This window comes from Chelmon rostratus, chromosome 19, assembly GCF_017976325.1.
Source record: "Chelmon rostratus isolate fCheRos1 chromosome 19, fCheRos1.pri, whole genome shotgun sequence".
Taxonomy (NCBI): Eukaryota; Metazoa; Chordata; class Actinopteri; order Chaetodontiformes; family Chaetodontidae; genus Chelmon; species Chelmon rostratus.
Window position 1 is genome coordinate 12,136,283 of NC_055676.1, and position 24,283 is coordinate 12,160,565.

Genomic DNA, 24,283 nt, shown 5'->3' on the forward strand with positions numbered 1-24,283 from the left:
CTGTTCTGCACCAGGTTGGCTGAACACCACTGGGTGAGCTGGTGTATCTCCTATCTGTAGTGGGTCTCGTTGTTATCTGAGATGAGACTGCAAACTTCACGCCTGTGTTGGTGGGGTGGATGGCAGCACAGTCATGAGTTAACAGGGTAAAGAGGGTTGGGCTGAGCACACAACCCTGTGGCGTGCCCGTGCTGAGGACCAGAGGGGATGATGTTGTGTTCCCTATTCTCACCACCTGAGGCCTGTTGGTGAGAAAGTCTCTGATCCAGTGGCACAGAGACGCAGGTAGACCCACTGCGTGTAGCTTCAGCGCCAAGCTGAGCTATAGTCTACAAATAGCATCCTGAAGTAGGTGTTGGGCTGCTGCAGGTGGGTCAGGGCTGTGTGCAGGGTGATGGAGACAGCATCCTCTGTGGACCGATTCAACCTGTCGGCAAAATGAAGGCTGTCTAGGTCCGAGGGGATGAAGCCTCTTTGCTGTCTTTCTGTGTCCATCTCTTCCTCTGTAGGCAGGGTGGAGTCGTGGCTGACGACCTGAGTGTTAGGCTTGTGGACCGTCATGGTTCTGATGCCTCTCCAGATGTTCTAGGGGTTGTTGTAATTGAAGTGATCTTCAATTTTGTTTTTGTACTAGAGCTTGGCCGGCTTAATTCCTTTCTTCAGCTCTGCTCGAGCCCTGCTATCAGCCACCCTGTCTCCAGCTCTATAGGCAGTATCCCGGGGGTTTCAGCAGGGACAGCACTGTGCTGTCCAGCCATGTTTTCTGTCTTGGAAACACAGTGATGGTCTTAACAGGGAGGACAGCATCAGTGCAGAACTGAACATAGGACATTACAGACGATGTGTACTCCTCCAGGTCTTTCTCTTCTCTGAACACAGTCCAGTCTGTTTGCTTGAAGCAGTCCTGAAGTGCAGAGGAGGCCTCCTCAGTCCATAGCTGTACTGTCCTGGTGGTCGGCTTTGTTCTGGAGGCCAGAGGCTTGCAGGCAGGAATGAGTTTCACTGAGATGTGGTCTGACATGCCCAGGTGTGGAGCTGCTGCAGCCTTGTAAGCAGCAGGGATGCTGCAGTAAACCTGATCCAAAATGTTACTGTCTCTGGTAGGAAAGTTTATGTATTTGTGAGATTTGGGAAACACTGCCTTCAGTCCAACATGATTAAAGTCCCCCGCCACAATCACAGCAACCTCCAGGTTGTCGTTCTTCTTCCCGCAGATTAGGCAGTACAGCTCCTCTAATGCTAATTTAGCATAAGAGTGGTGAACGTAGATATGAGTAAAAACAAACAATGAAAAATGTAAACACGGGAGCTATGAGCCACTGTGTCTGCACACGCCGCCATCTTGGATTAGATATCTGATGAGAGAAATGCTAAAATTAAGTTGATTCGCAATTGTATTATTTATAAAAGGTTAAACAAAGACTGGACTTGCTTGATCTACATAATAATCTGATGGAATTTTCTTTTTAAATAGATTGACTAGGATATGTTTTATCTGTGTGTCCTTATATTTAAAGCTCCAAACCAATGGCTCAATGAAGGACTTATAACATTGCCATAATTCATTTGACTCTGGCAAGAAATAATGTCTCAGGTGTCCCTTTATACAAATGAACTCATCATTTGGCAAAACATGTTTTGAATGTTATCAATAACAGCACTTAAACTGTTCACTCAATCTTCTGACCTTTGGTTGTGGTTGGCAGAGGGACTATTGCAAGTGGCATTTAGATTTATGTTGTGGTCATTACACCAACTCATCTACAGACGAGGTTTAAAGACCAGGCATTTAATACAGCACTTTATTTTAGAAAAAGATCATGGACAGCATCGAAAGCATGTATGACCACCTGCCTGGGTCAGCCGCCAAACTCTTCAAAGAAGAGGTGGAGAAGATGCTTAAAATAATAGTATTGTGTTCTGTAGTCTTTGCTGTCTTTCTGTGTCCATCTCTTCCTCTTTAGAAACCAGCAGAGGTCTGCAAAATCATTGGGCTCTGTGGCTCCTGTGACAAGCAGGAAAAGATGTTGCGGTATTTTGCCAAGGAGGCCTTTCAGCTTGCTGTGACAAGTGAAAATGTCAGTAAAGTACATATTAGAAGAGCTAACTAAGAATATTAATATACATGAAAAGGCCCCGGTTAGATCTATTTGTGCTTCATTCACTCTGCTGTTTGCGTCTCTCAATTCGGTGCAGCCGACAACACAATGCTCCTTCTGCATTTTTCTGGTCAAGACTTTGGAGGACTTGCTGCCTAAAGAAAGGACTGAGGTGAGTGCTCATGCAGTGGAGGAAGATATGTGCACACGAATAAACATAAACAAAACACCTGAATGCCACCATATAGCACCGCCGGCTGTGCGGACATCATGATGCACACTCACTTTTCTTTCTCTTTCTCTGATCAACTGCTGGAGGAGATTTGTCAAATTTTGCCCTCCTCTTACCGAGATCAGTGCGAGGCTGTGATTGGCAAGTTCGGCAAGACGGTGCTGTCTACTGAGGGAGTTTTCGCACGTGATTGTGTTTTGTGTGTACATTCCTCCTTCGGTGGAGGCTTCGGCCTCGTGCGAGCAGCTCAACTGCGCTGTCAGCCAGATCCAGATGCGCCACCCCTGAGCCCAGGCCCAACATCAGGGTAGAGGACGCCGTAATCTACCTGCTGCAATGGGTGCTCACCCATCTGGAGACCTGTGAGGGCAGGGGCGGATTGAACAAATTTAGGGCCCAAGGCAAAGGCAGGCATGGGGCCCTCTGAAATGAGAAGACAACACACAAAACAACAGGTCAATTAAAATAAACATTTTAACAGAATACGCATGCACTATTTTTCTACCAGTAGGTTCTCTGATAGTGGTGAAATGTATTAAGAATAATTGTAAAAATATTAATAATAATAGTAATATTTAGTCAATTGCTAACGTAGAAATTTGAGGATTTCATGCAACTTCAATTTTGTCTGTATCTCAGAGGCAAATACTGCACTTTCTACTCCACTACTGAACATTATTTACATTGCTGGTTATATATTTCAAACCCTTCTTAAGCCAAAACTCTTCAAAAAACCATCTTGGGCCAGCTGGAAAATGCATCATGACAAGGCTGAAAACAGGCTGCATGTCACAGGAAAGACTAGTGAATATGTGACAATTGCTTAAACTGCCCAACAGTAAATGAATTCATTTAAAATTAGCTCAACCTTCAACATCTACAGCAGTAAATGATAACACATTAAAGCATAAAGCTATAACACTGACATAACTTCCTTAAGTTACATAGTTTCTATCATTTTGAATGCGAAATGCCAAAATTACCTGTAAAACCTATGGGTGATTTTGAAGTTTTCCTTGAAATTCAACACAAAAAAAAGCCTACTAAATAATAGATTTCTCATCCTCTGTAGCAAATAGAAACGAAATTCAAAGCTACTACAAAATGACACATAAGCTTTCCCGTCTTCAATGTGATAAAGAAATACTTATCAATATAGCGGGGGTGGGGGGGATCACTCCTTTGACAGTTTTGATACTCACTAGTTGTTCATCTCCACACGTCAACAACGGACCCTCCCCAACAGGTGTTGATGTCGCCGTTTCCCTTGCCGGTTGTGGGTTCCTGCTGTTAGCCTCTGCCGCAGTAAAGAATGTACTCACTTTGGGGAATTTTGAGAGCAGCTTTCTGCTTTCCTCCTTTTTTCTCCTTTTTTCAGCACCGCTGGGGTAACTTCTTTTCATCTTCTCTTTTCGTTTTGCCACTGTCTTCCTAGATCCTTTCTGCACATGTGCAATAAGATGGACTGGTCCAATGTAGTGGAGACTGAAGGGGGGGCCCCGAGACACACATAATACAATAAGCATTCTGCTGGCATTTTAGCGAAAGGATTTTAATCAAAAACATAATTAATGTGCGCAAATAAGTAATAACTATATTAACCATAAGTGTATGAGGAGTTTTATGGGGCCCTCAGTTGCCCCCTAGGCAACTGCCTAGTTTTGCCGAATCGTAAGTCCGCCCCTGTGTGAGGGTTATGTTCTTTGACTTCTCCAGCGCTTTCAACACCATCAGACCGGCACTGCTGAGGGGGAAGCTGGAGGACGGATAGACGAAGAGTGGATAGACATCTTGCTGCCTGGACCATCGACTACCTCACTGACCGTCCACAGTACGTACGAATGCGCAGCTGTGAGTCAGAGGTGGTAGTCTGCAGCACGGGAGAACCCCAGGGCACCGTCCTCTCACCTTTCCTTTTCACCATCTACACCTTGGACTTTACCTACAACACAGACAGCTGCCATCTTCAGAAGTTTTCTGATGACTCCACCATCGTGGGCTGGAGTACCGGTCAGTCATTATGGACTTTGTGGACTGGTGTGAGCGCAACCACCTGTGCTTGAACACCAGTAAAACAAAGGAGATAGTGGTTGACTTCAGAAGGAGGACACTACCACACTCACCAGTGAACATCCAGGGAAAGGACATTGAGACAGTGGATAGTTTCAAGTACCTGGGTGTTCACCTTAACAATAAACTGGACCCACAACACCGACCCCCTGTACAAGAGGGGTATGTATATTTTCTCTTTAAGTTACTGTACATAGGATACCTTATTTTCTTTATTTTCTTTCTTTCTTTCTTTCTTTCTTTCTTTCTTTCTTTTTTACATTTTTAAATTTTTTTTGTGGTTTTTCACAGTTGTAGTTTATTGCTCCGTTTGTTCTTGTTTGCACTTTATTGTTCCTATTGTTCTTATTTGCACCTCCATTTGCTGTTTGCATCCCCCCCTTGTGTGTTGTGAAGAGCTTCTGTAAGAGTGAATTTCGTCATTGTGAGGTTAATTAAATTTTATCTAATCTAATCTAATCCAATCTGCGCTCTCATCCACCTGGGTAAAGGTCAAGAGGCCCCTCTCGTAGGTCAGCCTGCCTCTCCTTCAGATCTTCTTGAGTATCATATGTGTACAAAGCACTTATAGAGGTCACAATGTTTCTGAAAAGATGTTTGATATAAATTAGTTAACTCAACAATGTTTGAACTAGCAGTTACGTGTGTTAGCTAACTGCTTGTGTCCCATGCACTTTAGTATTGTAATTGCAGTTTTTGCATGTTGCAGTTACCACATTCAAAAATGTTGCAAGAGCTCCATAAAGCAAGAAAAGAAAGCCTTGTGTGCGGAGTTTTCTTGTTTGGTTCGCTGGCTGTCGAGCAGCATGCAGAGGCACGTGTTGTGAGGACAGCACATGTGGCACTCTGCCTGATTGTATAACTTCCAGGTACTGGTTTGATATCTTGCTGCATTTTGGGACTTTGCATTGTATATGCAGTCTGCATTAAGTGGACAAAAGTGCTGTTTGAACTTCAGGAGTAAAAGGAATGGTGAAAAGATATGAAACATCCCAATGGAATTCCAGTATTCTTGTTAGATGATGTTTAGACCCAACCTGCAGTGCATGTCAGGCTGTGAGAGCAGAGAGACACTCATCTGCTCCATCAGGCCTTACACAGTGTATCTTACAAAACCAACACTGGCCGGCCCCACTGGCTTCATGTGCAGTTAAATCTGAATGCTATGGCCTGCTCAGTAGTCCACATGCATCATGTCACTTCACCTGTCTTACAAAAGAAAACTGTTTCAATATGAAGTTGTGTGTGAGTGTGAGCGTACAGACAAATGTAGCAAGTCACCAGGCGGGCACTCTGTCAATAACTGTTGCTTCACTGAGTTCAACCCAAGACACGGGGAAGGCTCAGTGTATTCCGGGATCCTCGAACAACCCATCTGTTTACCAGCACCTACACACTAAACACTGCCCTCTGATGCAAGCCAACTCAGCTTGACCACAGGCCATTGATCCTGAAGTCCTCTGTCCAAGTTGAACCAACAACAAATTTTGTGTGTTATCATTTGTGGACAAACGAAAAAGATAAGCGGGAATACACCAACCTGAGATTCAATGTCTGGAAACTGGACCATATTACAAAGAACATGTACACACACAACCAGGTAAACAAATGGTTATCTACTGTGCCATCTGAAAAATTAGAGGTGAGCTCCAAAAAAATTAAAATTACTACATGGAACATGGTAATGTACCATAACTTGAAAAAAGGGAGCTTCAAGTGAAGGAAACAAGCAGTGAGAGGCAGGAAAAGTAGTTTTTCATGCAAAATGATAAAATTTGTGCCTGAAGCTTGTAAAAGGAAACAAAATATAAATCAGCTGCAAACTCTGGTGAACCAGGTTGTGGAGCCTAGATTTCTTAGCCATGTTCAATAATTTATTGAGGGATGCAGGGTTTAGCACAGGTCTAACAGGCACCGTGCCTGAAAACAAAGTTCAAGGCAGAGGAATCTATGGGAGTTGAATGGTAGCTTCGGTCTTGAGCAGAACTCCTATCACAGCCAAGGGCTACCATCAAGCACAAAGTTCAAACTTTGGCCAGATGACAGTCAGGAGAAAAATGTTTCACTGCAGAATAATTTATCATAACTTGAAAGGAAACAGGCAGTGACAGTGATTGGATTTTGACCTCAGACTTCCTGCCCCACATGTAAAAAGCAATCTTTCTTGTAAACTTGTATGAGTTTTGTTGTTAAATGAAGCCAAGGTCAAACTAGAAGAAAGTTGAGTGAGGTGGGGTCAGTGGTCTGTGATGTGGAATGCAGGGTGGTGAAGTGGCGTGAGGACCCTGCAAACCTCTCTGGCGTTGTTCCTCTGCAGGCACTCCTCCAGTTTCCTCCCGTAGCTCTCCTTGCCTCTCCTAATCTCCTTCTTCAGCTCCCTCTGCACCCTCTTCAGCTCAGTTATGTCCCCAGACTTCAAAACCCTTTTCTTCTTATTCAGTAGTGTTTTCAGTTCAGGGGACACCCAGGGTGTGTTGTTTAGGAAACACCACACCTTTTTGGTAGGCACAGTAGAGAGTTAGCAGAGAAGTTAATTTGGTCTGTGATGCAGGTTGTCAGACTGTCGATGCCCCCTACATGAGGACTGCACAACACTTCCCACTTCCTATCACGCTGACGTGCGAGAGGTAGTATGGCCGAATGCTAACACCTAGCAGCTCAATATCGTCATGCAGCACTGCTCCTTGACACAGATGTGGCCTGGGCTACACCATCTGTTGACAGATGCTAAACATTACATATTTTCTGCAATAAATAGGAATCTTACGGTTGACAGCGACAAACTCATTGACACTGTAACATTAAACTGACGACGGCACACACACTCGAACAAAGTACAGACAGTCAGTCAGGAGGACTATTCTTTTGCATCCTTAGGCCTGTGGCTGATTTCTCACACCATTCCACATTCACTCCTCTCATGCATTCTCATTCAGAATGTGTTTGCTGTCATTGTCTGCAGCTGTCAATTGAGATATCAGCTGCTTCCATCAGCTGATCACACCTATCCAATAACACAGCGACATACCTTCACGTGAGCCTATCATCTTGATCATCATCATCTTCAGTCAACAGAGTCACCAGCTGCCACCACCACCAGTGTCTGGACTCCACAGGGGGATTTATGTTGCTGCCGCTCAGGGGGACGCCCCTCTATGACAAAATCTCCATGTGGAGTCTAAGCACCAAAGATTTTCTGCTAAAACTTAACATATCATCTGTCACAATAAACAATTATCTTTACTTCACTTGTCTCTCCTGACTGAAATAAGTTTTAAGCAGTACTAGGAGAGAGAATGTGGACCTGTTCTGCTGTTTTCCACCAGAAAACGCCAAAAGCAACAAGGCCTCCTGCACCAATAACACCATCTCTGATTGTCCTGTGATTCACCTCTGTGAATATTTACAGTGGAGTGGGTGATATTATACAGACGAAACTGCAAAACATATGTCAGTTGTCACAGCTAGAACGAACCAAGCTATAGGATAGGATGATGTAACATAATGCAGCCAATGCATATTGTAAATATAATGACAACACATTTGCAATCACATCTGAGCCTTTAAAGTGAAAAAATGTCTTGACTTATTAAATATCATCTTATTGAAAGACAGAAAAAATGGTTCCCCTATGCTGAATATGACTCTTATCACACAAACATACGTTTGTTTTGTTCCCCTGTCAACCTGTCAAATATAAGATGCACTCACAGTTCCCTGTATAGACCTCAGGATGGAAGACACTCAGCTAACAGCCTGGAAATGACAGAGGATGGACTTGCTCAAGAGTGCCTTGTTTTTGTTTCATTTGTCTTGAAGGTTATGATGAGACTAAGATGATGAATGGAGATTGACATCAGTGTTAAAAAAAGGGTTTTGTGATTGGCTAGTCTAACTTCAGGATGTTGTGTGGGCCGTATAAGGCAGGAGAAGTCAGTGATCACAGTCTTGTGAAATATTAATTATCTTTGGTGTAGGTATATAGGAAGTAATAACTTTAAAAAGTACAGGGAGAATGAATGTGTAGCTGTGTGACACCAAAACAGACTGTGGAGTCTTTTGTCCACAGTGGTTAATATTGTACAAAACAGTGGAATCTTAAGTAAATGAGCACTTAATGTGGACTAATGACACAATATGTGCGAGTATTCACAACTAGAATGAAACAAAATGTGGGATAAGATGAAGTTCTACAACTAGATCTGCATGTACATAAAATAAAAAGTTTGACAAAATTGAACTTTATACTTATGGACACAAAGAAAAGGTTGGGAAACGTATTTAAATTGGCTGAAAGCCTGGCAAACAAATGGTTTACTGGAACAAACTGGTTTTATTCCCTCCCAAATTCTGGTTGGTGAGGACTGTCGGTTGCAGGTGGACCCTCTCCAATATAAGCTGCACCCACTGTTCCCTCCACAGATCTGTGGAAGGAAGGTATTGAACTAACAGCCTCAAAATCACACATGATGGCCTCGCTCAAGATTGCATTGCTTCTCTCTGTTGGCCTCTTTGGCTCTGGTAAGACTGCAAATTTTATTCACTTTGCTGCGTGAGGACAACGATAACAGTATTACAGTGAGCATCAGAGAGGGAAGAAGACCTCAGATCTTTGACTTACGTAAAAGTAACAATACCACAGTGTAGAAAAACTCTGTTACAAGTGAAAGTCTTGCATTCAAAATTTTACTCAAGTACAAAAGTATTAGCATCACAGCACACTTACAGTACAAAAAGTAAAAGTACCCCTGCACAATGGTTTGTTTCAGAAAAATGTTCAGTATATTACTGAATTATCAGTAATGATGTATTAATATGTACATTAGCTAAATGTTGCAACTGGTAAAAGTGGAGCTATTCCTTTACTGTATATACACTGCTGTGTAGTACAGGGGATCATCTTATCCATTTACACTAAGACGTTTTTTATATTTTGTAGTATTTATCTGAATCTGCAAAGTAACTTAAGATATGAAATTAATGTAGTGGAGTATAAAGTGCAATATTTGCCTCTGAAAAGTAGTGTAGTAGAAGCACAAAGCAGCAGAAAATGGAAATACACAAGTAAAGTGTAAGTACCTTGAAACTTTACTTCACTTTTGTAAATGTAATAGTACTAGTAACTTTCCAGCACTGGTGAGGATTATTTTGTTTGCTAATTATGACATTTTCTCCTTCAGCTCTGACTTCTGCTGCTGAAGTCATGAAACTGGATTCTGATGCTTTGAAAACCGTAAGAGAGTTTTTTTTTTTTCCAACAAAACTTGTTTTTTTTTTTACTGGAAACAGGACTTTGAAGGAAATCATGATAATAAGTGACAGTTGTGATGTGCAGGTTTACAATATGATGTGAACCTAAATACAACTTATTGAAACATGAATTGAGTCAACAAACAACCATCACTATCAGAAATAATCAATTATAATTATTACAATAATAATATTATACTATATAAAAATATCTTTCACAAATGTTCTCATGCATGCAACAACTTAGAATCTGGCATATGATATTTGTAAGTGATTACATCAGTTTGAGGTGCTGATTTAGTTTCATCATGTGACTTTATAGGATACTCAGAATGGGGAAGTCTGCCAAAACTGCACCGAAATATTTGAACTCCTTACTGACCTGTTTTCCAATGCAGACCTCCAGGTGAGTACAAGAGTTGACTAACTATTACTGAGGATCACCATTTATTCACTGATATTATTTTTTACTGTTTTTGTCCATCTTCATAGGTCAAAACTGAAATACATCTATGCTTGCAGAGGTTTCATAAAAAACAACTTCATGTAACTGTAAAGTCTTTACAATGAAGCACATTCTTAACATTTAGAGATGCAAAAGCATGGAAATATTCTTGCAAACACCCACAGTGACATATACATTCACACACAGACACACTCACATCAATGGAAAAGTCCCAGAGCTGAGCCACTGAACAAAGGCAGATTAGAGATCTGTGAGGCGTCCCAGCTGTCCAAGAAAAAACAAAGAGAGAGACCTCAAATAACAGCTTTGAAAGACTCATTATAAAAACTCAACTTTTCCACTAACATCGACCTCTCCAGTATTTTGGTGAAAACTTAGTGGTCAGTAAAAAAAAGTATAAAGAATAAAGCTGCAACAAGAAACAGTGTTTGACATAACACCTCTTACACACATTAATTTGTTGTAATGTAAAATCGGCTTTAGGGCATTCAATTGTTCGCAACTGGACGTCTTCTAAGACAAACTGACAACGTCCAGTTGCGAACGATTGAATGCCCTAAAGCTTACAATGACCTGGATGAATGAGAATATTCACAGGCAATGTTGTAAATCAAATTTAAACTTGTTAGCATTAATATATCAAACCTGTATTAAGTGAGGTAATCTCCTTGTGACTGAGATATCTCTGCAAGACCAACCCAAATACAGCAGAGAGAAAGACAAACAAACACAACCAGACAAACAAAAGCACATATACATACAAAGAACAGAACAATAATGGTGCCTACAGGTGGCTAATACACCCCTTTATTCCAGGATAAGTTCATGGATGAGCAGCTGTGTCATAAACAGATAGAGTTGCCAACTGTTTCAAAAATTTGCAAAGGAGAGGTGAAGAAGATGCTTCCGCTGGCCATCAACATGATTATTGCTTCCATGGTAAGGCAGACTGGAGCGTTTCCCAGTATAACAGTGAGCTCTGTAGTCTTTGCTTTCTGTGTATTTCTGAAGTCTCATCTCTTTGACTGTAGGAGGCGATGAACGTCTCCATTGACCCGCAGACAAAGACGCACAGCAATGATTCTGCAGTTGAGAATGTCAGTTAAGTAGAACTTAGAGGGAAACATTTAAAATAGAACAATATTATCTGTGGAAACATCCCGGTTTGATCTCTCTGTGCTTTACTCTCACAGGTGGTTCTGCCTAAGGGGCCAGTCACATGCATGGCCTGCAAAATGGCGATGAAAACCTTGATTGACATGCTTCCTACAGAGGCCACTGAGGTGTGTCACACTCATGTAGTGAAAGAGCACACATGCACATGAACAAACACAATATCATTTTGTCCTGCACACAGACAGCACTGACAGCTGTGTGCCAGATATGCAAGCTCACATTAATCTCTGTTTTACATCCTGTTTTTCTGCAGGAAGCTGTGGTTCATGCCATGGAGAAGGTTTGTCATGTTCTGCCCTCCTTCGTCGAACACAAGTGTACAGAAATAATTGACAAGTATGGCAAGAAGATAGTGGATTTAATCTTGAGTGGAGCTGTACCATCAGCCATATGCTCAGCTATCCGGCTGTGTTGATTGTGGGAAGCTACTTTTGCAGGTGAGTTAGCACAGCTGCCTCTTGTTCGGTCACATGTTCAGGGTGGCAACTAATCTTGTAATATCTCAAATCATTTTTCTGACTAATTGATCATTTTGTACATTAATTGTCAGAAAATGATTCATATCGCCCCCCATAATTTCTCAGTTGTTGTCTTCAAAATGCTTGACCAACAGTCAAAAACTCAAAGATATTCAATGAACAGCACAATCACAAAAAAAGGAGAGAAGCTGAAAATCCTTTTAATGTTTGAGAAACTGAAATGTTTGACGGTTTCATTTGAAAAATGACTTCAGTTATCAGGTGTGGAATAATTTTCTGTAGATCAATTTGTCGATTCATTGACTAATCAGCACCACACATGCAATTAAAAGGATCTGCCTGAGAAGGCCCATGTATGTACTGTATAATGTTTCATTCATTTGTCTGTTAATGCAGGAGTTTTGACAATTTTTTGACAATTTCAATACAAAATTAAATATTCAACACTGTATAAAATATCTCCTAACTCCTCTTTTCAGGGTGGCGCAAAACATGAGTCAGCCTCAGTGTCCCCATGGATGACCCAGATCTTTCAACATCAAGCTACTGATCACTAGTACTGATCTTCAAATAAAAGAAATGCTGAAAACCACAAACTTAGCAATTATTCTGTGTAATTGGTCCAATTTTTACTAAACAGGATTAGAAATTTGTACAAACTTCTGTTCTATATATGAAATTTTGTGACATAATTCTGTGAACGTCTAAGACCTTAATTTTATCATCAGGTGTAAGATTGGAGATTAATTCCTTCTCATGAAAAATTGCACATTACTGTCCATTGCTCATTCTCTAGAACACACACTGAAAGTATTGAGAGAAAAACAGGAACTATTCTCATAGCAACAATGTGCCTATCACAGTAAAAAGTGGTGCACGCATTGCTTTTGGATGATTTATGTTAGTATTCCCAGAACCGATCTGTGGGGCAGGGAGGTAGCTGCTTGCTGTCTGTCACAATGTCTTTAAAGCTACCACTAGGAGTCGCCAGAGTAACATGACCTTGTCCAGAAAGATGATAGGGTGACCAACGGTTAGTCTGAAGATGCACTTCATAAAAAACACTGCTTTTAAAGTTCACAAATAAACCTAACCTGCAACCACAAGTAAACAGTTTAGAAAACATAAATATCAGACTTAGTGTGGCAGATTTGTTCACAAGATGAAATAATGAAATTCTCTAATGATGAAATTTGAGATGGTATCACCTGCTTTACATGTAATGTGTAAATATTTGCTGATACAACACAATTTCTGGGAAGGTTATTACAAGGTAGGGGGATCATTCAGTACGTCTTACTTGAGTTTCTCAAATGAAAACTGGGATTAGAAATCAGCCTATTTCACCACTATTTGTAGTGGAAGTGGCTGATATTATACAGATTGCAAAACTTTAAAATATATGTCAGTAGTCACAGCTAGATTGAACCAAACTATATGAGAGGATGATGTGACACAATGCAGCCAATGCATCGTTTAAATACAGTATAATTGCAGCACATTTGTAAACACATCTCTAACAGCAACAGTGTCAAGTTTGCACACCTTAGTGTGAGGAACTGAATATGAAACTTGACTAATATTAGCTTTTTGAGAGACAGAGAAAAAAACAGTTCCGCTATGCTGAAAACGATTCTTATCACACTAACCTAAGTTTGTTTTGTTCCCCCTTAAAATCTGATTGGTGGGGGCTATATGTGGCAGGTGGGCCCTATCAAATATAAGCTGCACTCACAGTTTCCTGTACAGACCTCAGGAGGGAAGACACTCAGCTAACAGCCTGAAAATAACTGAGGATGGCCTTGCTCAAGATGGCTTTGCTTCTATTCATTTGTCTTGAAGGCTGTGGTGAGACTAAAACTATTGTACTAAGACGATGAGTTACAAGTGAATGATAAAAAAAAATCAAGTGACATATATATATATATAGATAGATATATTGCAATGATATATTCACTATTCCCTTCTACAGCTCTGGCTTCAGCCTTTAATATTGATGGTTTACAAAATGTTCCAGATGCTCTGACAGAAGTAAGTTTATGTTTTTTATTTCTTTTCACAAAATAAGTGAAAATACTCCATTGGAAGTCATTGAAAATCCTACTTGAGTAAAAGTCCAGAAGTATTATTGGAACATGTTTTGCCCCTCTAATACATTATAGAGGATATTATAAGACTGTTAATACTGATGCATCAATGCGTAATTAGCATTTAAATGTTGTAGCTGGTGGAGGTTGAGCTAGTTAGTAACTATTTTACATACTGTTAGGTCATATGTTTTAATGTAAAATCTTAATCTGTCAACTCTTTCAAATAAATGTAGTGGATTAAAGCGCACAATACTTCTCTCTGAGAGATGGAGTAAGAACGAAGACAATAGCTTCTTTGTTCCATGACTTAAGAGAAACCCTGCAATCATTGAAACTGTACACAATGAACTTAAAAGCAACATGAAAAATGTCAGGAAATATTCTTGATTTGTTACAGAGGTAACTGGGATTGAGACTTCTCGATTTCTTCAAAATTGGGAAGTCTCTTCAACTTTTTGTTTGTGTTGTTTTTGCATGTATCTCATGCACACAACAACTTAGAATGAACACCTGGTACAATATGTGTAGGTGTTTAAATTCAATTAAGTTCGAGGTGTTTTCATGATGTGACTTTGGCTTTATACTCAGAATGGGGACGTCTGCAAGGACTGCACCCAAATATTTGAGCTCCTTGCTGACCTGCTTTCTAATACGGACCTCCAGGTGAGTACAATTGCCAACTAAGCAGCGAACACATTCCAGAGGACTTATATTTGCTCACTGATAGTATTATTGATAATGTGAATGTCCATATTCATAAGATTAAAATGCACACCATCATTTTATCTCAAGGGCTTGATAAAATCTGTGGTTGAAAAGTTTTAATGAAATAAAAAAAAGAAACACAATTCCTGGAAGTACATGCCACCTGCTCTTTTATCAGCTGAAGCACATTCATCACATTCAGAGATGCAAATAATTTGCAGTCATGCATACAGTCTGTTTCATGCTTAGCCACTTTTCCATGTCTAACAAAAGTTGAAATGAAATTTTGCAGGCAGTTTCAGGTTTCTCACCTGACCTCAAAGGTCCTCTTTCTCCTAAGGTTAATCTGGTCTGTGGGTGTCCCACGTGAGTCTAAAGAGAGAAAACTTTACTTTACAAACTTTTTATGTGCTAATTTATCATCCTCATTCCACATTTCACCACTCACCTCACAAAAACTAAAAATTACCTCAGGTTTGTGATTATACCAAGAAAGTAACATTCTGTGAGCCAGCACTGTCAATTACATAGTGCTTGACAAGGCAAAGTGTAAAGGTGCAACAACGAAAAGTGTTTAACATGAGACCTGTTTTCTAGTATGGACAGTACATCCCTGTATTCTAATGCAAATGATACTGATGATTTGACTTGATGAGAGTTATCACCTTAAAGCACTGTGGAATTACATTTGAAAGTTTTGAACCATACAGATCTTGCTGTAAACACAATCTTCCCAGAGAAGTCTATGATTTGTCAAATATAATTTTGCTATGTTGTGGGGCTGTCTTGGCTGACATGCTTCACAACATCACATGGCAGTCATGGACAGTGCCCCTCGATTGGACAGTGGTCCCTCTATTTAAGAAGGGGGACCAGACGGTGTGCTCCAACTATAGGGGGATCACACTCCTCAGCCTCCCTGGTAAAGTCGATTCCAGGGTACTGGAGAGGAGAATTCAGGGGATAGTCGAACCTCGGATTCAGGAGGAACAATGTGGTTTTCGTCCTGGTAGTGGAACACTGGACCAGCTCTACACCCTCCGCAGGGTGCTCGAGGGTTTGTGGGAGTTTCCCCAACCAGTCCACATGTGTTCTGTGGACTTGGAGAAGGCATTCGACCGTGTCCCTCGTGGCATTCTGTGGGAGATGCTTCGGGAGTGTGGAGTCCGGAGCCCTTTACTACGGGCTGTCCGGTCTCTGTTCCCAGTGCATGTTGGACTCCAGCAGGGCTGCCCTTTGTCACCGGTTCTGTTCATTATTTTTATGGACAGAATTTCTAGGTGCAGCCAAGGGCCGGAGGGAGTCTGGTTCGGGGACCAAAGGATCTCATCTCTGTTTTCTGCAGATGATGTTGTCCTGTTGGCTCCTTTGAACCAGGACCTTCAGCATGTGTTGGGGCGGTTTGCAGCAGTGCAAAGCGGCTGGGATGACAATCAGCACCTCCAAGTCCAAGGCCATGGTTCTCGACTGCAAAAAGGTGGCTTGCCCCCTCTGGGTTGGAGAAGAGCTCCTGCCTCAAGTGGAGGAGTTCAAGTATCTAGGGGTCTTATTCATGAGTTAATACATTAGTGAAATTAAATTCAGTATGATGTAGTCACAACAATGCCACAGTAATCAAAAAAAAAATGAAGCTACCAGCTAGCGGCTAGCTAGCTTGTCTGGCTTGGTTTTCCAGTTGGCATTAACGTGAAAGCAGGTTTTGACCGCAGAACCTGGCTTTAAAATTCAGTTTCCTGGGCAGCTTTGCGGCTCTGGAGATGTTCCTCAGGAAAAGATACAACTCCATGAAAACCAAAAAACAAAATTCTCCTTCTTTTGTCTGTCAGGAGCTAATGCTATCCAGCTAATCCAGAAAAAAGAAGGCTCGCGACCTGCTGAAAGGGCAGCGGGGACTGGTGACAGCTTAACTGTCATGACAGCTGAAACAAAATTTATAAAAACTCAATGGTAATAAAAATACAATTATGTAATAATTAATCCATCCATATCAGACTTTGTGTCTGCTGCTTTTCTCAAAGTGTGGTGTGGCTATGGAAATTTAAATACACACATATCATGCAACCAATTCTCCTCTTACTCACATCCAAATGGGAATTATCTGCAATAAACTCCACCAAAGATGTTCAGGAAAAAATTTCCGACTTTATGCTTCACAATAACAAGCAATAATATTAACCATGAAGTTTGTGCTTCTTCTATCACCTACTTTCAAGTTAACAGGAGTGCCATTTGTCTGGCATCATCAAAGCAAATGCTAAGAAATACTGCTAACTAGAACATGTGACTAAATGTAACTTTAAAGTGTGACTAGAACATTTGAAAGAACAAAGTAGATCCCACTTCAAGCAAGTAATATGAATAAAAGGTATCAATTAAAAATAGACATTTGAACATCTTAACGTGGATCACACAAATGATTAGAGAAATGCTAAAGTTCAGTTGATTTGCAAATGTATTATCTAAAAAAAAAGGTGTAATAACGACTAGACTTGCTTGATCAAAATGTAATCTGATGGATTTTTTTTTTCGATTTAAAGTAGATTGAGCAGGATATGTTTTATCTGTGTGTCCTTATATTTTCAGTGCCAAACCAAGAGATTTGAGAAAAAGAGATCACTGGCTCAATGATGGACTTATAACATTGCCATAATAAATTTGACTCTGGCAAGAAATTATGTCTCAGGTGTCCTTTTATACAGATTAACTCAGCATCGGCAAAACATTTTGAACGATATCAATAACAGCACTTAAACTGTTCACTCAATCTCAATCAATCTTCTGACCTTTGGTTGTGGTTGGCAGAGGGACTATTGTAAGTGGCATTTAGATTCATGTTGTGGTCATTACAGCAACTCATCTACAGACGAGGTTTAAAGACCAGGCATCTAATACAGCGCTTTATTTTAGAAAAAGATCATGGACAGCATCGAAAGCATGTGTGACCACCTGCCTGGGTCAGCCGCCAAACTCTGCAAAGAAGAGGTGGAGAAGATGCTCCCAGTGGCCATCAACTTCATGACTGCTATTGTCGTAAGTTGCATGCTGGATTCATCATCACAGTGTTATCGGGAGTAAAATAATAATGGTGCGTTCTGTAGTCTTTGCTGTCTTTCTGTGTCCATCTCTTCCTCTGTAGAAACCAGCAGAGGTCTGCAAAATCATTGGGCTCTGTGGCTCCTGTGACAAGCAGGAAAAGATGCTGCGGTATTTTGCCAAGGAGGCCTTTCAGCTTGCTGTGACAAGTGAAAATGTCAGTAAAGTACATATTAGAAGAGCTAACTAAGAATATTAATATATGTGAAAAGGCCCCGGTTTGATCTATAGGTACTTCACTCTGCTGTTTGCATCTTTCAATTCCGTGCAGCCGACAACACAATGCTCCTTCTGCATTTTTCTGGTCAAGACTTTGGAGGACTTGCTGCCTAAAGAAAGGACTGAGGTGAGTGCTCATGCAGTGGGGGAAGATATGTGCACACGAATAAACATAAACAAAACACCTGAATGTCACCATATAGCACCGCCGGCTGTGCGGACATCATGACGCACACTCACTTTCCTCTCTCTTTCTCTGCAGGATGCCGTGATCCAACTGCTGGAGGAGATTTGTCACATTTTGCCCTCCTCTTACCGAGATCAGTGCGAGGCTGTGATTGGCAAGTTCGGCAAGACGGTGCTGGACGCCATCCTGAGCTACGCCACCCCTCAGGCCATCTGCGCTCTCATCCACCTGTGTAAAGGTCAAGAGGCTCCTCTCGTAGGTCAGTCTGCCTCTCCTTGAGTAGCATGTGCAGGGCTTCATCTTCAGATTACTGGTTTTGTCCATTCACTAGTTCAACCCAATGCAGACCTTTGCCCACAGTAGATTTCAACTTGTTATTGCAGGAAAAGTAGAAGTGTTGCTAATAACATTAATGATGGCTCTGTTCCCTTAAACTGTGCGAGTGAGCAAGCAGGAAGATTATAAGGTCCCCAAACTGGTACACCTACATTGAACGCAGCCGTCATGAGGACGACTAATCAAGTTACCAACATCATTTAATTTCATGCCTATCAACTAATCAATTATTCAAACGTCCCTGTTTTTTCACTCTCAGACCCATGCACTTTGACAACATACAGGTGCAGGGACATCAAGACCGCCCTCAGATGTGGAGTACGTAAACGCCTATCAAGTTGTAAATGTGTTGAGCTTCTTATTTATTAGTATTGATCACATCTCACCCGTCTTCTCTATGCAGACGCTGTTTTACTGTCAGAAATATGCATCGAAGCTTCTCAACTACAACGCGCTTTAAAATGTTGAGGTAGGTGGAATTTTATGAGAACTACTAATCAGTTGTGTTAAAAATGCACATGGCACCACATGAAGTATCTCTAAATTTCTCTTCTCAGGGTGGGTGTAAAAATATGAGTCAACCTCAGTGCCCTCATTGATGACCCAGATCTTTCAGCGTCAAATTTCAAATATTTCTCTTACTGCTTCACACATGTGGCACTCTGCCTGATTGCATAACTTTCAGATATTGGTTTGATATCTTGCTGCATTTTGGGACTTTGCATTGTATATGCTGTCTGCATTCAGTGAAAAAAAAAAAAACAGGACTTGGGCTTGACAAAGGATGATGACAAACTTCAGGAGTAAAAGGAATGTTGAAAAGACATGAAACATGATGGATATTTGGGTCATATTCCTATACTTTGATACGTTTGATTACACACATATATTCTGATAATAGTTAGATTACATGCTTACATTAATGATAGTTGGATCCTGATATGTTGATCTTATTCATATTTTCTGCTGATGGATTGTGTGACTGAACAATCAACAGAAATTCTACTTCTCCCGGTTAAGTTTTTCCTTTATAATTCATAGAAGTGATTTAGACGAGGAGTGATTCTTTGTGTGCAAAATAAATCTAAGGCCAGTGTGACCTAGAACAGGAGGTTTTGAGATAGAGGCCTGGCATGGGAGACATCTTGGGCCCCTCGACTTAAGATAGAACAGGTTGGCGTCAGGGATAAGGTTGTCTCTCTAGATTTGTCCTTACAAACAGGTTGCTGGGCTGGTGACGTTGGATTCTCGAAGATGACCAAGCAGAGGAGAGACAGCGCCCGACGGCAACGAGGAGGAGCCGACGACTGTTTCAGCATTTCCTCATGTTCTGTCTATAAAATACTGGGTCAGGGAGAGGTAGTGTGTCAGACTTCGTGAACTGACCCAACTCTGTTGTGGATCAGGGAAAGGTTAAGTCGAGACCCAGAGCTCTGTAACCTTGCACATTCTATTGATGTTAGAATAAAACTGATTTTTTTTTGGACTCAACATCTTCTCCTATTGCTTCATTAAAAGAACCCAGAGGACCAGAGAGATTTTGAGAGACGTCCTCGACAAACATCCCAATGGTAATCCAGTATTCTTGTTAGATGATGTTTAGACCCAACCTCCAGTGCATATCAGGCTGTGAGAGCAGAGAGACACTCATCTGCTCCATCAGGCCTTACACAGTGTATCTTACAAAACCAACACTGGCCGGCCCCACTGGCTTGATGTGCAGTTAAATCTGAATGCTATGGCCTGCTCAGTAGTCCACATGCATCATGTCACTTCACCTGTCTTACAAAAGAAAACTGTTTCAATATGGAGTTGTGTGTGAGTGTGAGCGTACAGACAAATGTAGCAAGTCACCAGGCGGGCACTCTGTCAATAACTGTTGCTTCACTGAGTTCAACCCAAGACACAGAGAAGGCTCAGTGTATTCCGGGATCCTCGAACAACCCATCTGTTTACCAACACCTACACACTAAACACTGCCCTCTGATGCAAGCTAACTCAGCTTGACCGCAGGCCATTGATCCTGAAGTCCTCTGTCCAAGTTAAACCAACTTTGTATTTTGTGTGTTATCATTTGTGGACAAACGAAAAAGATAAGCGGGAATACACCAACCTGAGATTCGATGTCTGGAAACTGGACCATATTACAAAGAACATGTACACACACAACCAGGTAAACAAATGGTTATCTACTGTGCCATCTGAAAAATTAGAGGTGAGCTCCAAAAAAATTAAAATTACTACATGGAACATGGTAATGTACCATAACTTGAAAAAAGGGAGCTTCAGGTGGAGGAAACAAGCAGTGAGAGGCAGGAAAAGGTCAAAGTACTTTTTCATGCACAACGATAAAATTTGTGCCTGAAGCTTGTAAAAGGAAACAAAATATAAATCAGCTGCAAACTCTGGTGAACCAGGTTGTGGTGCCTAGATTTCTTAGCCATGTTCAATAATTCAATGAGGGATGCAGGGTTTAGCACAGGTCTAACAGGCACCGGGCCTGAAAACAAAGTTGAAAGCAGAGGAATCTATCGGAGTTGAATGGTAGCTTCGGTCTTGAGCAGAACTCCTATCACAGTCAAGGGCTACCATCCACCATGACAAGATGACAGTCAGGAGAAAAATGTTTCACTGCAAAATAATTTATCATAACTTGAAAGGAAACAGGCAGTGACAGTGTTTGGATTTTGTCATCAGACTTCCGGCCCCACATGTAAAAAGCAATCTTTCTTGTAAACTTGTATGAGTTTTGTTGTTAAATGAAGCCAAGGTCAAACTAGAAGAAACCGGTGGCACCAGTTGAGTGAGGTGGGGTCAGTGGTCTGTGATGTGGAATGGAGGGTGGTGAAGTGGCGTGAGGATGGAAGATCCTCCAAACCTCTCTGGCGTTGTTCCTCTGCAGGCGCTCCTCCAGTTTCCTCCCGTAGCTCTCCTTATCTCCTTCTTCAGCTCCCTCTGCACCCTCTTCAGCTCAGTTATGTCCCCAGACTTAAAAGCCCTTTTCTTGTCATTCACACAGACAATTGTACACAGTTATCACGCTGACCAGCGAGAGGTGATATAGCCGAATGCTAACACCTAGCAGCTCAATGTCGTCATGCAACGCTGCTCCTTGACACAGATGTGGCCTGGGTTATGTCAGGGAGTGAGGAACTTAGGGGGATCTATGAGGGGAAACTAAGGGTTGAACCCAGATGCAGTCAAACAAAGGGGACGTAGACTATGGTAAAGACAAGACTAGATAACATGAAACGTGGCAAGGACATGAAGACAAGGAAAACCACTCACGACACAGAAGGGCATGAACACAGACAAACCAAGGGATGCACTAGATTTAAATTAATAAATTTATTAATCACAACTAAAGACACAACTATGGGAACTATAATTAACAAACACTCTAGGGACAAGGGTTAAACACACAACAAAGGCAACACCGGGAAACAATGAATACACACAGATCACGCAAACTTAGGAGCAGGAGAAAGACTAAGACAACATAAGCAACTGGCTAACACAAAACAGGACAGAACTGAAGGACTGAAACAAGACTACGAACAAATTATGAGTAGAGTAATGAACAGAAATAGCTCCTGTAGGAGGAAGAAACTAAGAACTTGGACTTAACAAAACAGCAGAAACAAAATTCACTCCTGAAAACGAGGAGGAAAATAACTATTAAATAAAACACAACCAAGGAACAAACTAACAAAGAACTGAAGTTGGGCTCTAATTAGCGAAAACAAAACAAAGCTTGACTATGCAAATAATAAGAAAAGGAAAACTCACAGAGAACACAGCATGGACATGAACGCAGACAAACCGAAGGTTAACAAAGACATTAACAGAGACTCGGACATGAACAAAGAAAACACAACAAAATAACACTCACTGAGGGATTATGGTAAACATTAAAGACTGAGGAACACTAACATGAAACAAGGCATGGACTAGGACAAAGACAAGAAACAAACCTATGGGGACTGCAGCAACCAAAGGACAAAGACAAACCAAGGAGACAATTACCTGAAGCACGACACGGACAAGACAAAGAAATCACACGACAAACACTTACTATGGACTATGGCTTGAACTATAACAATAACACAGACTTGGACTATGACTTTGGTATCTCAGACGACGACCCGACAAGGACAAGGGGAAGACACGTACTTAAATACAGTAGGGAGGAACACTAATGACGCACAGGTGAAAACAATCAGACAATCACACGGGAGGGAAAACACAGGAAGTAAAGCAACACAAAGACACATAACATGAACCTTCAAAATAAAACAGGAAGTAACCAAAACCAGGCAAAGACAAGACACAATGGGAAACTTAACAAAATACAAACAAGACAGGGCAAGGGTACAGACTAAGACAATACAGAACTCTAACATAAAACATGGCATGACTGAGACAACACTAACTAACTGAGGCAATGGCAAGAATCAACAAGAGAAAAACTAAACAAAACCGCCGTGCATGGCACGGGTCATGACAGGTTACACCATTGGTTTACAGATGCTAGACATTACATATTTTCTGCAATTAAGTAGGAATCTTACACTTGACAGCGACAAACTCATTGACACTGTAACATCAAACTGACGACGGCACACACACTCGATCAAAGTACAGACAGTCAGTCAGGAGGACTATTCTTTTGCATCCTTAGGCCTGTGGCTGATTTCTCACACCATTCCACATTCACTCCTCTCATGCATTCTCATTCAGAATGTTTTTGCTGTCATTGTCTGCAGCTGTCAATTGAGATATCAGCTGCTTCCATCAGCTGATCACACCTATCCAATAACACAGCGACACACCTTCACGAGAGCCTATCATCTTGATGCTGTCTTTTCAAAAATGATTCTCTCCCCGCCTTAGTTCTTTCATGCTGCTGCTTTGTGCGCCCCTCCACCTCCCTGTCACTGCCCAGTCTTCACAGGTGTTCATCAATTCCTCATCTTCAGTCAACAGAGTCATCAGCTGCCACCACCACCAGTGTCTGGACTCCACAGGGGGATTTATGTTGCTACCGCTAAGCACCAAAGATTTTCTGCTAACACTTAACATATCACCTGTCACAATAAACAATTATCTTTACTCCAATCACTTGTCTCTCCTGACTGAATTAAGTTTTAAGCAGTACTAGGAGAGAGAATGTGGACCTGTTCTGCTGTTTTCCACCAGAAAACGCCCAAAGCAACAAGGCCTCCTGCACCAATAACACCATCTCTGATTGTCCTGTGATTCACCTCTGTGAATATTTACAGTGGAGTGGCTGATATTATACAGACGAAACTGCAAAATATATGTCAGTAGTCACAGCTAGAATGAACCAAGCTATAGAAGAGGATGATGTGACATAATGCAGCCAATGCATATTGTAAATATAATGACAACACATTTGCAGTCACATCTGAGTCTTTAAAGTGAACAATGTCATGTTTTCAAACCTTAGTGTGAGGAACTGAATATGAAACCTGACCTATTAATTATTATCTCATTGAAAGACAGAAAAAATGGTTCCCCTATGCTGAAAACGACTCTTATCACACAAACATACGTTTGTTTTGTTGCCCTTTAAAATCTGATTGTTGGCGGCTAAATGTAGCAGGTGGACCCTGTCAAATATAAGATGCACTCACAGTTCCCTGCATAGACCTCAGGAGGGAAGACACTCAGCTAACAGCCTGGAAATGACAGAGGATGGACTTGCTCAAGATTGCTTTGTTTTTGTTTTATTTGTCCTGCAGGTTATGATGAGACTAAGATGACGGAGATTGACATCAGTGTAAAAAAGGGTTTTGTGATTAGCTAGTCTAACATCTGGATGTTGTGTGGGCTGTATAAGGCAGGAGAAGTCAGTGAT

General features: G+C 41.3%; 1 protein-coding gene across 2 annotated transcripts; it reads left to right on the top strand.

Moving 5' to 3' along the window:
* Positions 1-13,486: 13,486 nt before the first annotated feature.
* On the top strand, positions 13,487-19,685 carry LOC121623309 (prosaposin-like). Of its 2 annotated transcripts, none has more exons than XM_041960559.1 (10): positions 13,487-13,620; positions 13,745-13,803; positions 14,451-14,525; positions 17,475-17,597; positions 17,704-17,817; positions 17,932-18,006; positions 18,142-18,325; positions 18,662-18,720; positions 18,806-18,871; positions 19,625-19,685. In XM_041960559.1, the coding sequence occupies exons 1-9, from the start codon at positions 13,569-13,571 to the stop codon at positions 18,860-18,862; spliced, it is 798 nt and encodes a 265-aa protein (XP_041816493.1). In that variant the 5' UTR covers positions 13,487-13,568; the 3' UTR covers positions 18,863-18,871; positions 19,625-19,685. The 2 variants fall into 2 exon arrangements, with proteins under 2 accessions (XP_041816493.1, XP_041816492.1); XM_041960558.1 differs by lacking the exon at positions 19,625-19,685 and adding an exon at positions 18,960-19,224.
* The last annotated feature ends 4,598 nt before the right edge of the window (positions 19,686-24,283 follow it).